This window comes from Porites lutea, chromosome 4, assembly GCF_958299795.1.
Source record: "Porites lutea chromosome 4, jaPorLute2.1, whole genome shotgun sequence".
NCBI classification, from domain to species: domain Eukaryota; kingdom Metazoa; phylum Cnidaria; class Anthozoa; order Scleractinia; family Poritidae; genus Porites; species Porites lutea.
The window spans coordinates 25078197-25093983 of NC_133204.1; the positions used below are offsets into that span (position 1 = coordinate 25078197).

The 15787-nt window shown below is 38.2% G+C and overlaps 1 protein-coding gene across 2 annotated transcripts; it reads right to left on the reverse strand.

The window, feature by feature from the left end:
* Nucleotides 1-1088: 1088 nt before the first annotated feature.
* Nucleotides 1089-15520, reverse strand: LOC140933062 (uncharacterized). 2 transcript variants are annotated; one of them, XM_073382579.1, is made up of 8 exons: nt 15125-15520; nt 10100-10342; nt 9141-9213; nt 6104-6196; nt 4953-5069; nt 3907-4072; nt 3193-3589; nt 1089-2588 (listed from the first exon to the last, which is right to left on the reverse strand). In XM_073382579.1, exons 1-8 carry the CDS (start codon nt 15253-15255, stop codon nt 2312-2314), a joined length of 1497 nt encoding a protein of 498 aa, XP_073238680.1. In that variant the 5' UTR covers nt 15256-15520; the 3' UTR covers nt 1089-2311. The 2 variants fall into 2 exon arrangements, with proteins under 2 accessions (XP_073238680.1, XP_073238681.1); XM_073382580.1 differs by lacking the exon at nt 4953-5069.
* Between the last annotated feature and the right edge of the window lie 267 nt (nt 15521-15787).

A 15787-nucleotide genomic window follows, 5' to 3' on the forward strand; every position in this document is an offset into this window, starting at 1 on the left:
TGTCAAAGCGTTGTGAGTACATTTTCTACTGCGTCTACCACTGACTGCCGCTGCATAGCCCAGTCGGTAAACCTCATTCACAATGCATCCCAAGGCCTCTTGTACGAGATGCACAAGCTGCATCAATCAGTGCTGGGTTGTCAAAGCTGGGTTAAGATAGCCCAGCATTAGTGCGAAACTTAAACCTAAAAGGCAAATTCAGTCAACTCTTTTTGTCTATAATCAGGAGCTCCTGCTATAATTTGATTATTGGATGCTCTAAAGAGAATATCGAAAATTATCCGAGAAAATACTTTTGAACAAGATATAAAAAAACTCAGTTGTTAATATCACTATGGGGACATTTTGAAATTAAAAGAAAATTCAGAATGTTAGATTAAAAGTTTCCACTAACTTAACTAAGCAGTTCCTGTAAAAAAGGGAAAGTAAAGATACATTCGTTGGTTATGGTCAGGACAAAAGAGTATGGCTTCAGACAAGATTTAAAACAGGATTTAAATCAATATGTGATCAAGCCCGTAAATTCTAAATAACAGTTAACCGTATTTTCAGGGAGCTGTAAGGCGTGCCCATCACGGCAGGCATTTGTCGGTCATTTGTCATGTCCTGTGGAGAGGGGTTCATTCCGTATCAATGGGCTGCTAGAAGGTGGAGCTTGGAGCTTCCCAGACTGGTCCATGGCCTCTTCTCTGCAATAAGTCTTTTTTACCTCCAAAATCGTATATCTCCGTTTTCTGATTGGCTCAAACGCTTCATAACCAGCTAGTGTTGACCACACTGGGAAATCCAGTAAAATGACGGCAACCGACAGTCCCTGAGGACAAGGTTGGTAGACCTAGAGAAACTGTCGGAAAATTTCACTGGGCACGTTTTGCGAAAAAGAAATGGCCGAACTCCTGCCCCAAAACATAGCAACAACAGCAAAAATACAACTGACTCAGCGGATGGCAATTGCAATTTGAAGGATGTCTGCCATCATGCAAGATCATATATTCAGCGGATGACAACTGCTATTTGCAGTATGTTTGCTATTGCAAGACATTTCTACGTGTTAGGAATATGGACACACCGACATGTTACACACGAGATATCTCAAACGGTGGTTTAATTATATATGTTGTTTTCAAAATATTATTTTCCGCTGAAAGTTTGTGTTCGAATTAATTGTTTCTTTTTTCCGTTTCTTAATTTAACGAAGATTCTTTTCGGCATCGACAACAAAACTATTTGATACAAGCTAATCTGTTAAAGTTATGGAATACAAAGGCTCAGACGCACACACTGCCATAATGGTTTGCAAATTTGCGGGCAACATTTTTCACTTGACGTGGCTAAACGCTACAACAATTGGAGAAACGCTAAGCTGAAATTTGTCAAGCGACTATCTAGAAATAAAAACGAAAAGAAAAGGGAAATTTTGACAAGAGATTTATTCGAATAACCTGAACAGTTAAAGGTGCCCAACAAACTTGCAAGCAACGTTGCAGATCATCTGCAACAAGTACAAGTACAAGTTGTACGACTGCGACAGTAGACGAGCCTCTCGAGAAGGATTAACTCATTTAAAAAGTAATTGATCGCGTATTAAGTTTTTATGATACGGTGGCAATCCCTCCAGAAGAAATCAGAACTAATATAAAATACAACATACCAATGTCAAGTGCAGGTAAAATGGACTGAGCGTATTTTACTGCGCTTGAAATGGGCTACAGCAACTTCACTTAAATTTTGATTGGGTTGATTACTTTAAGAGGGCTTTTTTTGTTTGTGATGAGTGCCATGTAGTCAATATTTTAACGATTTTTAAAAGCTACTCATTTAAGTCCATAAAACGAGGTACATGGTAGTGTTTGATAATACGTTCATTATATAAATATTTATCTACATCATGAAATATGTTGGATTAAAAACAACTTTTACAATTGTTAAAAAGCTAGGGAAACTGGAAAAAGACTGTCAATGATTAATAACCTACTAATTGCACGACTAGGGATTGAATGAAAAACGCGAGAAATGCGTACGTCCATTATAAAGGAAAATTTGATCACGTTAACTTTCACAAACGGTCCTCAAGTAATCAAGTAATTAACTGCATTGCAGTAGTATCACTGTCTGTTTTTCTTTTGCTTGCTACTAAGCGGCTGTTCTAGAGTCAATCTTGCGAGTTATCCATTTCAAGATGGTTTATCATGATTACTGCAGAGGTCGAAACAAATCAAATCGTTTGCCATTTCCTCGTTAGCAAAACTTCTCCAAATTTTACCAGCAGTGTGTGTAGCGCAATTATCACATTCATTCTTCGCAGTGACATCTAGACGGACGTATCACCGCCTTTATGCCCGTTTCTTTGCGGGTACTTTCTGCTGCTGGAAAAGCTGTTCTTCGGGGTGCTCTGAAAACCCAATAACATTTGCTCTTGTCGTAAAAGTAGGCTCTCGAAAAGATTGTCAAACCTCGAATTCATGTTCTCGAGTAAAGCCTGAAGCTTTGCATCTACTCGTCCCATAATCCTTTTCTCTGCGGCGTATATATTTGTTGTGATGGAGTTGTAAACAGAAAGACATCCGGGACATCCACATTCAGAGCACCTGCAGGAAAAAAACCCGACGGTAGGTAAAATAGTTAGTTGATTTACAATATTCATTCCTCTAACGTGCCACCCCCAGTTTTACGTCTTAACTGATCAAGTTTTGATTGCTATTCGATCCTTCAAAGAAAATTCTCGTGCAAAAACAACGAAAAAAATCTCCTGATGGACTAAGAGAACTCACTTGTTACGAAACAAAGTGAAACACGACGGTCCATTTATTCTGAGAACAAAACTTAATAAACTTGTTTTACGCTTGTTTTTTTTAAACATTTATCTTAACATATCGATGTTACAGAGATTTAGAGTCATGCTTACGGCAAACGTCAGATTTAAGTTGAGAATTTCTCAAAATAGGGAATGAGCAGTTAAAAAAAACAGTCCAAAACAGTTCCTATGGACATAACTAATGTAAAACTACTATTTTTTTGCAGAAGTAAAGAGTAAAACTTAGCCAGGTGGCACGAATTCAAGTTTGCCGTCAGCGCGGCTCTAAATCTATCTATTAAATACTTGTATGCTTCTGCTCCCTTAACTCAGCTATACCTGCTATATCACACTGCACCCTTCCCCCCCCCCCCCCCCCCGCCGTCCCGCCGCCTTACCTAGTTCTATTTGCAGAGTCTGAACCATCCGCCTCAGCTTTCCCTAAAGGGGGAGGTGCAGGTGCTTGCTCGGCAGCCACTCGTTCAACACTTCGCTTGTCTCCTAAACAGAACGACTGAGTCCGAGGATTCATCTGGGAATGGGTGGGTTTAGGAAGTGCGCTCCCAAGGGAAACTGGTCTAGACCTTTGGACCATATTGCGAGAGGCACGGACACGCGACTGTAGGTAAGTTTCCCAGCGGTGCTTTGCGAGCGCTGGCGATTCAGGTGGGTCCACGTCACCATTCTCCGCTGGCCGGGTGTTAGCTGCCGCTTCGGGACTCTTCTCTAACATCAGACCAGCTAACATGTTAATGAAGCCTTCATCTTTCGCTGGACTTCCAGGTAAATCTCCCCCTGCAAAAACAAAACAAAAACTGGGAATTAAAAATTCATTTAGTCTAAAGGGGAATGCCCGGGGGAATGCAAATTGCCCCTGAGATGGGGCTAGTAGTACAGTTAACATCGGCTGTCAGTGGTTCATGACGCAGAACGGGGAGCATATTCAGCTGACACATTGCACTCTCTCAAGGTTGGCCATTTAAAATCAAGAACCCGTCCACATATATGGAAAGTTACACGGAAAAATAAGGGAATGGAATGCATCCAGCGTAATCGATTCATGTGATGTTCAATATCAGTTCCTAGGATTTTAAATGGTACACAATTCTTACCCATCCTTTTCTGTTTCTCTTCTTCCTCAAACTGTTTAGCACGCACCATTGCTTGTGCTAAGATGCTGGTTTCACTTCCAGACAAACTAGAGGCACCAAGATCGGAGCGAGGACCACTACCAACACTGAGTGATCTGATACGATCCATCACATGGCCATTTTGCACCTGGAATCAAGACATGACATGACATGACATGACATGACATGACATGACATGCATCACAACTCTACAGGATTTCCAATAATCAATCTTGTGTAATTCCAGATAAGGACTCTGAGTGATCTCAATACTGAGCTCTTTACTTAGCTTGGAGCATATCCTTTAGGTCAAATGACTTATGCATTTCACAAAAAAAAAATCACGCTATGAGTGCAAGCAAAGGTCTTAACTGACAAAATCGTATAATAAAACTCTTAACGCAACTCCTGAAATCACAGAATGGGGACCTAGCTTAGAGAAATAATGGTAAGTGGGGCAGAGTGAGACAGCTTCCTCCATCTGTGTTGCATTTCACAGCAGTAATTTATAGCTATAGGTGTGCTGCAGGTAAATCAGAGAGGGCTGACAAAGTTCTGTGATATCAAAGCTTGGGATACACAGCGGTGTGGCCAGGTTTTTTTGCACTGGTAAGCACAATTTCCAAATCCCCTGCACCCCCACCTCCAATTTGCACCACCAAAGTCCTTAATCTATGATTTATGGCAAGTTATAAGCCAACAAGGTATTAGTTTCTCATACATTCATTATTTATAAAGGAATGACTTTTTGTATCGCTGTTTGCCACATTGATTGTGACCAACAAAAGCACCCTACGTTGATGTAATCATGCCCTACTTTGTCTACTGCGAAGAATGGCCGAGAAAGAAAAAACCATGATTTTTTTTTTTGAGTTGTATCATCCCACTTGCAATTCAGACATCAACAACTTTTTCAGGTATGCATATGCGTGCTGTGTGTACAGGTAGCTAGGCCCGTTATACACTGTAAAATATCAATTAACAGAGTGACATATAACGCTTTTCAATTCATCCATGGACTTACTAACCATTTGTTTGCTTTCTATTGTTTCCAGGAGATGCTGAGCTTCTGGAGAAAGCTGTTTACCCACACTGTCTAGATAGCTTCTTACATTTGTGATATCAACTTGACCAGGGATTAAACCCTGTGGATTAAATTGATCATATATTTTCAACAATGTTTAATAACAAACATTGTAAATAGCCTACTAAAACAAATAATAACTAAACAGTCTCACAACATCAAAATGGCCAATCATAAATGAGGTCTTGATGGTTCAGTGTGTGTCATATTTAATTTACATACATAATTGCAGGAAACATCTAACAACACCTACCCAACCATCTAACACCCCCCTCTATTCCTGCCCCCACTCAAAGAAGACAATAAAACCTCGGGGGGGGGGTACTCCCTATAATAGCTTATACGGTGATGCTCTGCTTGAAAGGGGCACCTTTTTCAGGCTTTACGTATATGAAAGGGTACGGAAATCTGTCATTTCCGTCAGTAAAAAGGCCAAGAAGGGCTATCAGATGTATTTTTTTGGTTGTAAAAAAGTTGATAAAACATTCTGGTTTTGTGATTTATTCGTATTTTAAAGACAGTGAATTTTAATACAGTAGTTAAAAGGGATGCAAAGTTGCATGTGAACTAAGTATGTGAAAGGGTTACTGTTTTTCAATAGAAGGTATATGAAAAGGGGATCTTTTCAGACAAAATTGGTATAATTATAAAAGGGTAAGGGGTTGGACCTCAGGGAGGAGCCTTCCCTTATAATACTTTATGAGAGTACAGCCTCCACCCCCAGCACAGGCAATAAAACCAAGGGTATAAATGGGTACACAGGGTCCTTAACAACCAAAATTTAATATTTATCTATGAAGGTAAAATGGAAATCCTTCTAAGTTGGTTTGGTGTGGAGATGGTATTGTTACTTCCTTGAAAACCACTGGAAGAGTTATGTATAAGTAGTAAAGTAAACCAACCTCTACGATAGAGTGTAAGAAATTAATCTAATGAAACTAATAAGTCCAAGGCTGTTACCTGCAACCAGGAGTCCACACAGTATAACCAGTCTCAAATGCATTTCATTGGATAAGGAACCTAATATTTTCAGTTCTGGAAGATCTATCTTAATCTGCTCACAATATCAGAGGTAAAATTTAGTTATAAACTAACCTGTGTAGCTGAGATGGCAGGAACAGTGGATCTTGCAACTCTTACAACAATCGTCTGGAGTCTCATAGACTGTTCATCAGAGAATGATAGAAACTATATGATATAACAAAACAGTGATCATTAGACATCTCTTAATACCGAGTGCTAAAAACAAAAAGCTATCAATCAGAACCTGGCTGCTCAAATAAAATACTCAAATACTGTCATATAGTGCTGTCCAACGGATAAATTACTATCCAGTGGATAAGTATTAAGGAAACCAATTATTTATTGCATTATCCACTGGATAGAGATTTACTTAGAGGATAGCATAATCCATCTTTTGTACAACTGGGGCCATACAGGGCTGAAAATAATGGCCGGTCAACGGACAATGTCCGGCCTGATCGCGGACTTGACGGGTCAAACTCCGATCTTGCTGGTCATTTTTGGATAGGAACATTTTATTTTCCATACAGTTGTCGCTTAATGCTCTATAACGCTGTAGTGATTTCTTTTTTCTTTGGCGTGTTTTGCTGCTTTGCAGTAAACCCTTCTAAGAAAAAGAATGCCGCAATAAATTAATTTCATGTCAAGTCGTAATGAAATGCAACAAAGTGAATAACAAACTGACTTGTGGAGGAGTAACGCAACGATGCTGGTTGTACTGTACTTTCTGCTTTACTGTAATCAGTAAAGTGACCTTCTTTGGGAATTTGACAGAATTCGGGCAAACAGGTCGTCCTCTGTTTACCCAGGAATAATGTTAGTGCGTCAATTATTAATAATAATAATTTCTTTATGTCGAGCAAGAATCTGGTTTGCGGACTCGATTCCAGAATAGTCTGATAAAAATTTTAATAAGCTAATTGAGAGGGAACATTGTAGTCTTTCTCAGCGCTTAATTCTCCTTCTTGTAAACAACTTTATGCAAACTTCTGTTGACATTTGAGCCCTTCGCGATAAAGTGTTGCACGATGACCCAAATGAAAGCTCTGCTGTATATCTATTGACTTCTGACAATAAACACACTGTTTGTGGAACAAACTTCTCGCCAATGCAATTCAACCTCTTTGCCGAAAATTTTAGCGACGATTCTTCTTTGTGGAGGAGACTTTCGATCATGTGCCTGGCAAGGAAAAAGATCAAGTTTCACCGATGTTCAACGTAAAACAAACATGTGCAGATTTTGTTCTTTAATAACCCAAATCATTTTTTTTCATTATTCCTAAACTTTGTTAACCTGTATGGGTATTCCATTTCCTAAACCTTGAGAGTTTGAAAAGGATTAAGCTTCACTTTTTACCTTTAGAGACTTCAGACACTGCCGTACGACGATACTCAAGGTAGAACGGACATAAAAACGCGCAAAAACTGCGGAAAGGAACTCTACAATGTGTGAATACATTTTCACCAACTTGCTGTCAAAAATGTGAACGTCATTCAATGTAGTAATATCGATCTGTTGCCAGCGTAATTCTATATTCCTTAGGCAAAAAAAAAATAGTATTTATTATTTGACTGGCTAGAATCGGGATTTGTCCGGGCGAAAAAATATTTGGCCGGTCATCATGACCGGTGACCTGCTGTCCGTTATTTTCAGCCCTGCCATATATATCATAATAGATACTGATTACCTAGTAAGCAACTTTCTAATCAAACATTCCCATACCGATTAGTGCAGTTTAGGTAAAAAAATAAGAGAAAATGATTGTGCACAGAAGTCACTTGAACCAATGGCCTTACTTGTGTCTAGCAGTAAAATAGCGTATGTCTGATGCCATTTATGGAGTAAAATAAGCACAAACAACTGGGCTTCTGATATTTCGCGGGAAAAAAAAGCAAAATTTCGCGGGATTTTCAGGGGCAAATTCGCGGAAAAATCGGCCGATTTCGCGGGATTTTCGCGGGAAAAAAGTCAAAATTCGCGGAACAATCGGCCAATTTCGGGCGATTTTCGCGGTAGAAAAGTCAAAATTCGCAGAAAAAACGGCCCATTTCGCGGGATTTTAGCGGAAAAAAGTCAATTTTCGAAGGATTTTCAGGGGCAAATTCTTAGGAAAATCGGCCGATTTCACGTGAAATTTCGGGGGGAAACTTCGCCAAGAAACAATCAGTAAAAAACAGCCGATTTCCCTGGGTCTTTTTGTGGCAAATTTCGCTAAAATCGATCAATTTTGCGTCGATATGACCAGCGTTGGTGAACGTTTTTTTTAACAGGGATAATCATTTGCTCTTTCAACAACAGGCGCTCGAGAAATGAGCGAATGTTAAAGCTATTAACATTATGATTAGTGCCCAGTTTTTCGCAACGTTCATCTAAAAAAGCCTGGTAGTTTTGGGACGTTGTTTACTCGTTGCAGTGACGAAGTTTCAAGCTAAATTTGAACGTTTGGGGTGAATAAAACCGGTCTAATAGCCAAGATAAGTATTAAATATGTTTTGCCGACATGTATTTGGAAATATTTCTGGCGGATTTCGCGGTATTTCGCGTTTTTTTGGGAATTTCGCGGGATTTCGCGGAAATACCAGAATTTCGCGGGTCCGCGACCGAGCGAAATATCAGAAGCCCTGAAACAAGGAAACAATTTACAAAAAAGGAAACTCCAAAGCCCTCTTTACACTGTCTGACAAGATTTCCTTAACAAGCTTTTTCCATAAAAGTTAGTTTTCCTTGTGATAACAATGATAGAAAAATATCACTCTCTCAAAAACAAAGATCTAAGAACTAAGACTCTTTCCAGTCTCAAAACCTGGCACCAAAAACTGAAAGAAAGAAATATTTGTATTTACATACATGTTTGCTGGCAAATATGACCTATCATGGATAGCTTTAAAAAAATTACCACTTTTAAGTACTTTACTTTATTTTATTTTGTTTTTTTTCCCTCATCAGTATGTGCAAGACATTAGAGTAAACAAATAATTACCAACCTGGACGTAGAGGTGCATAACTTCAGCTACACCCTCTGAGCACTTTTTTTTCTTTTTTTCAGCACAGTATTTGATAAATAAAAAACGCTAGAATAATATTATCAAATGAATAAATTTTGGTTACCTTTATTAAGCAGCGACAAGTTCCATGAATAAACTCAGTCAGATCAAACTCAGTTTCAAATAATGAAACTTTTCTGAAAAGCAATGAAATAAAAATATATGAAAACATTGCAAATGTATTATTTCACTAAGCCTGCAGCGGCAAGCAAATGTTATTTGGCAAACCGACTACTGTTTTCTATTGAGTTATAATAATAAAAAAGACATCATAAAATTAAAAAAGTGAAACTGGATTTGCCTGTTAAGTTATAAGTGCATAAACAATTGGCTTCTGGTCCATTTTGTTTTTTAAAACCATGATGTGAAAAATTGCTGAATGCCTTATATCCTGGGGAAGGTTTTGGAAAATTTTGTGCTTGTGTGACAGAGGAAGAGAAAATTACCCAACCAGCATTGAGCGCACTGCAATGACAATAGCTTTACTAATAGATGACCAAAATCATTGCACTTTAACAGCAGACATTGTTATGTGATGCAACTCACTTTGAATTTGAAGATGACTTGTACCACACAGGTTTTGGAAATGTGTCAGTCACTGTCCACAACATTCCTGATCAGGACTACACACACCTGGACAATCACATTTCACCTACTATGAATTGACTCCTGGATTCAAAGCCTTTCATTGTTTCAGTGACTATCAACAGCTATTGTAAAATAGTTGATAACCTTCAATTCCCATATCACCATTAATGCTGTGCACCAAAGCCATCTATATCTGGCTATCTCAGTGTGGGTTAAAGAAATCCTGCAGTAACCAGTACCTGCATAACATCATTTATTATAAAGTTATCTGAGCTTTTGACAGTAAAATTTGGATGAAAGTAATAATCATAAAAAAATCCCTTAATCATTAGATAGAAAATTATCCTTGTAATAAGAAATGCAATGATTAGGGTTTTAAAGGATTATAACCTTATTACAAAAGGGTTGGACAGCACAATGATAACTCCACATTACCTTCCTTTTCTAATAGTAAGCATTATTCCCTTTGCTGTTCTTTCATAGTTGTCATCAATGTACAACTCAACATTTCTTGCTTCAGAGACAATAACGATGTTCTTGATATAAAACTGCTGAGCCATAGGATGTGCAGTGAAGCTCATTTCACAAGGAATGATGTCAGAGTCTGATCTTGGTCGTGTAAGAGTCACACCTGCACCTGCAGACTGGACACACCCAACAACAAGCTGATCCTGGGCTCTGGAGGTAAAACGATGAACTACAGCATTTTTTTCTGCAGTACTTGGTAAATTATATCTGATCCAAAAATATGTACATTAAAAATGGATAACGAATATACCCAAATTAAATACCACTACTAAAAAAATAATGCTCAGTGGTCAGCCTGACCAGGGCAAAAAAGGTATCCAAAACAGCAGAGGATCGACATTGAACAATCATCATGCAAAATAGATTGTAAAACTCAAGTGTACACAGTCCAACATCTGCTTAATAACGATCAAGATTCCACTATATCTTAAAGGAGTGTTCCACATATAAATTGAAATAATACCGGAAAAAAGGGTGTTGGCCGACATATTGGTTGACTTCTAGTAGACCAACACCAGCCACGTGTCGGAAAACATGTCGACGGCCACAGGATGATACTTTGTTGTATATCAGTCGAGGAATCCCGTGACTTTATTCCATGGTCAGATAGTTCTAAGCAGGATCATTCCACAAAATAGTAAGATTGTTCTACAATTTAGTCATGAGCAGAAACAACGGTGATACTCGTGTGTATACCTTATCCTTTGAGCCAAGAAGCCAAAAAAATGTACTCATACATCGAGTTTTACACTAAAACTGTGGAATGATCTGACTACAAATGGAACGATCTGACTTGGAATCACTGATCTGACCAGGCAATGAAGTGACCGTAACTCTCAGTCAACACTTGGCCAATACGGCAAGTGTCCAGTGTCAATAGAATATATTTCAAATTTCATGTAGGCATTGTGAAAATACAGGTAAAATTTCATGCGTAAGATTTCATTTTGTGAAATTTGAAATTTATTTTCTCAGGCTCCCATAAGAAATTTTCTTCCGTGTTATCACAGAAACTAATTACATCTATAGCCCTTGAAAGTGTGAAAAAATGCAATATGCTTTAAATTATTCTGGTAAAAGGTTTCTGTCTAATAAAAATTAAAAGATTACTTAATTTCCTGATGGATTCTGTCTTAATATTTTGGCGGCGGGAACAGGGATCACTTTGTAGGTTTGAGTGTTGGATGCGAGGCATTGCTGTTCAGGGGTTTGAAATAGTTCCTTTCTGTTGTTCATGTCATTTTATCAGCTACCATGATGTCAACTTGTTCCATTATATATTTAGTTTTTTAAAATTTTTCTATTAAGCCTTGTTCGTTTTCAAGGCTACTAGAACATATACTTCTTGGTTGCTTATATTATTGTTTCCCTTTCCATTTTCTATTTATGTTAAATGGCTTTATTTCAATAGATTGGCCTTATAATCCCAAACATGAAGCCAAAGCAAAGTTTGGTGATACAGTCACTATTTCCCCAATAACTGGTTTTCAAAGCTGCCAAAGTGCCTTGAAAAAATTGCTGCCTGGACATTGGAAACAAAAGAAATTTGAGCAGACAGGAAATAAATATAACTCCAGAAAGAGAGTCACCCAAGTATCAGTAAAGTATCTGTTAAATGTCGGTGGCCTATCAATCGATATTTTGGCTCATTATTTCTCAACATACTGACCAACACTATTGACCAGTATGTCAGTTTACATGTCTGCCAACTCTCGTTTGACAAATCTGCTGACATTCCAAACGTACACGGCCATCTGATTTCCCCTGACATATCAACCAATATGTTGACCCTGGGGTACTCCGGATTTCAAGTGATGGGGACGATAGAAGAAGTTTTTAACTCGTGGGTACGCGTGAGCGTACCACGAGTTATTGCAGGGACTGAGATATGCAAATGAGTCACTCACTCACTCGTAGTAGACGCACTTCGTAATTAATCAGGTCCGAACTCGAGAGCGCGAAGATCTATCATTTCCAAAAAAGCAGACGCTCGCCGAAGTTCGGTAGCATCAAATTCCTCGCTGCGAGCGTGCATCGTGCGCTACAGCACGGCTAGGATAGAGGTCTTACCAAATTTAAGACAGGCAGGAATCTTTCAAATTAATACGATTCAAAAGCCTTTGACCCGTCCAGGCGTTAAACTTGACAAGAAGATGAGCATTTGCTCTTCGACTCCTTCAACTTCGACGCTGGCTTGATCTCCTACCTTGTAGTAGTGTAGTAGGTTATGTGTATGAATGAATTTATGGTGATCAGTATAAAACACTGACTGCGGACTACGGACTGCGGACTGGGTATAAAATACAGACTATAAAATACGGACTGGTGAAATGTATGGTAAATAAAGGCACTTCTTCTTCTTCTTCTTCTTCTTCTTCTTCTTCTTAAGGACTCCCCAAGATCACGGAGGGGAAATGGATGTGAGTTTGAGCATTACCTTTTTAAAATAACAGCGGAAATCGAGATAAGAAAACAAAAGCTAATGTTTTGCGTCCTACTTCGCGGAGGAGTTGTGTCGGCTTTGTATCGCATATGTTCTTTCATTGCCATGAAATGCGTTAACATTGTTTTTTACTGTCAGTAGCCTGGTTTCAATTAGCCTTAATTTCATCCCATTGCTTCAAATCGTTTTTATGGCTCGATTGTTTGCTGGCGGAAGTTCCATGGAAAAGGCATTAAATTTGAGACTTTTCAACAAAACTTGTGACCATCCTCAATGGCGTAGTGGCTATGTGAGGTTGGGTCAAACCGAAGGTACTGGGTTCAAATCCTGCTAAGGACCTTCTTTTTCCCTTCTTCCTTTTTTTTTCTTTTTTGTTTTGTCTTGTTTGCTTATTTGTTTTGCTGTTTTTTTTTGTTTTGTTTTTAAATATATACTTAAATAACTGTTACTAAAGTGTAATAAACAGCAAGAAAAGTATTGTGTCTCCAGAACAAGGATAGTATATTTATAATATGAATTTCTATCATTTCCTAAAATTCACTGTGGGAAAACCTGAGGTGATAACTAATTGATTATTTTCTAAACAACATACCCACGAGTTGACAAAAGTCTTTCTTTGATTTGGGTTTGAAATTTTTGATTCCGGAATTTTGGGGGGGTGGAAAAAGCATTTCCCTCATTTGGCAAGCATTTTTTTGGGTGGCTTGATTTAAGTAGGGATTTTTTGGTGTATTCAAAACAATCTGAAGATTTAATTTGTGGTAGTGCCCGCGTATCCCAGCTGCAAACACAAACATTCAGTTTCTAATTTACTTTTCGTGTTACATCATTATTTTAATGTTTTCTGAAAAATTTTAAGGCTCAGAAATTCAGCATGGGAATTTTTGAGGGTTAATTTTTGTTCAGGGATTTTTTGGGGTTTTGTTAAAAGCCCTAGGGATTTTTGGGTTGTGATTTTTGCCCCCATTTGATTATCCCCATTACTTGAAATCTGGAGTACCCCCGCTAGGATGTTGACTGAGAGTTGGCCGTCATGTCAACCAAGTATTGGCCGATTGAGTTGACCAATAGTTCGCCAAAGGGTGCCCAAATTATGCAAGATCCATTTTGAAGACACACAACTGCCACTGTATATCATAATAATGTCCTGTAGCATATTTCTTGGGCAGTATTGTAAGATTTCCAAATCAGTTACCTGTTACATCTGTTAATAATTATTAGCCATAAATATTTATGTAAGCTTCAAATTTATAAAAATGGAAATTTGTAATCATAAAACCTTCTCAGCTCAACCAAACTATCATTTGGCAACCTCTATTCAGGGTTGTCAAAAGTAGCCAGCTGCCCGCGAAAATCGCTGCCTACTTGGTTAGAATCGGCCGGCTACTCTGCTTGGCATTTCTTTGTGGACGGTGTTTTTTAAGTAAAATATCTCTTGACTGGCCGCTTACTTTGACAAATCAGCCGACTACTTCAAAAATTTCTGACAACCCTGCTATAAATTAACTCAAAATAATAAATCAAAGACTTTTCACAAGTGACTATTTGCATAATAAATGAATCTAGTTAATGAGAACACATACACACAATGTGCTTATTGAAAAGGCATTACAAATGCTTTTGTTGATGTTTACCTAAGTATCCAGAGAATAACATTTACTCAAAAAATATTCGTTTGGGAAAAAATGTGACATCAGTTACAACCAAGACTCATGGATATGAAAATCTCATGCATAACAAAAATGACCATCTAGCTATTACATTTTATTTTATAGAATATTTTGAAAATGATACCAGAAACAAATTATTTTGAGAAAGTTAAAAATAGGAACCTAATTATCATTTCAAACAGTAAAATTAACATGTGCATGTGCAAGAGAATTTGACAAGCAGATAATTGGAACAGGGGTTTGTCTGGAAACTTAATGGTCAAAGCACTTATAGTGAATCTACCAAGAGGCATTTAGGAAAAACTCTGAGGCTAGCAAGACCATTATCTCGCGAAATCGCGTGACAAGAAAGAAGAAATTATATGTGACCCCCTGATGCTTGCAAAACATTAGTTCCTTGGTTTGAATGAGAAAAATGCTATAAGGAAATAATAAAGAACGACGTTCTACGATCTACTAACACGGGAGAGAAGCTAAATCTCAAAGCGCTTTATTGAAGACAAACCGATCTCTCATTGTGACAGTATGTTTATTTAAACACGCTAGGGATTAATTCAATGAACTGTTTTTGTGGCCCGCTACATAAGCAGTAAATTCTCGCGCGAACAATTTCCTCCCCACAGGAAATAGGTATTTTTTTATACATCAATATATGCTCTGAAAAGCCCCATACTAATTTAGCGACCGATCTCAATATAACGAGACCTTGATTCAAACTGAGACGATTAACCTTCGTTGCCGTTACAAAATTCACATGATTTAAACGTTAACGACATTAATAAGTATACAAAATAGGTTCGTCAATGATAAACAGCTTACCTGGTTTCGCCATCGCCTACTACGTGAAAGACCGCCGATTGTACAGTCTGTACATCAAGTCCTTCGGGGTAATCCCATGAAAAGGCAATCTGAAACCTTGCCCAAAAGTTCGACAGTTCTTCCAGATCCATTGATAGGTCAATTGTTATCTGTATTGCTTTCTTAATACGATCATTTACTTTGATCGGTGACGGACAAAATACCACACATGATGTCGCCGAATGAAAGAGGGTAAGCCAGTGAAAACAACGACAAATGGATTCCTCTAAACAAAACAAAGAATTCAAAAACTTCAAAACGAAGCTGTCAATTTGTAGAGACTGTTGGGATGTTTTTGTTGCGGTCCTGAAGACAAACAACCACACCGCACTTTCCGTCGAAATTATGTGCTATGTAAAATTTGTTTTCAGCGAAAAGCGCGAAAACTGAGCCCTTATTAGTGCCCAGTTTTCATCATGCAAAACTTGCGGTAAAATAAGGATTGGACCTCTGGGATTGGACTGCAGTTTGGAAGGGGATTTTGGCAAAATGGAGAAAATGTGGCGGACAACGACTAAGGTGATTGCGATAGTTGTAAGAATCCGTGTTTGATGAAGGATCTGCAGGATTATTTATCCCTCAAAGTTTTAATTTTTTTTTCAATAATTTTACAAGTTATTCAGC

Coding starts and splice junctions, on each gene's coding strand:
- LOC140933062 (XM_073382579.1), bottom strand. CDS start 15,255: ATGGATCTGGAAGAACTGTCGAACTTTTGGGCAAGGTTTCAGATTGCC. Junction 9,214..10,099: donor CTTACTATTAGAAAAGGAAG/GTAATGTGGAGT, acceptor ATTGCTTTTCAG/AAAAGTTTCATTATTTGAAA. Junction 5,070..6,103: donor CTGCCATCTCAGCTACACAG/GTTAGTTTATAA, acceptor TTTAATCCACAG/GGTTTAATCCCTGGTCAAGT.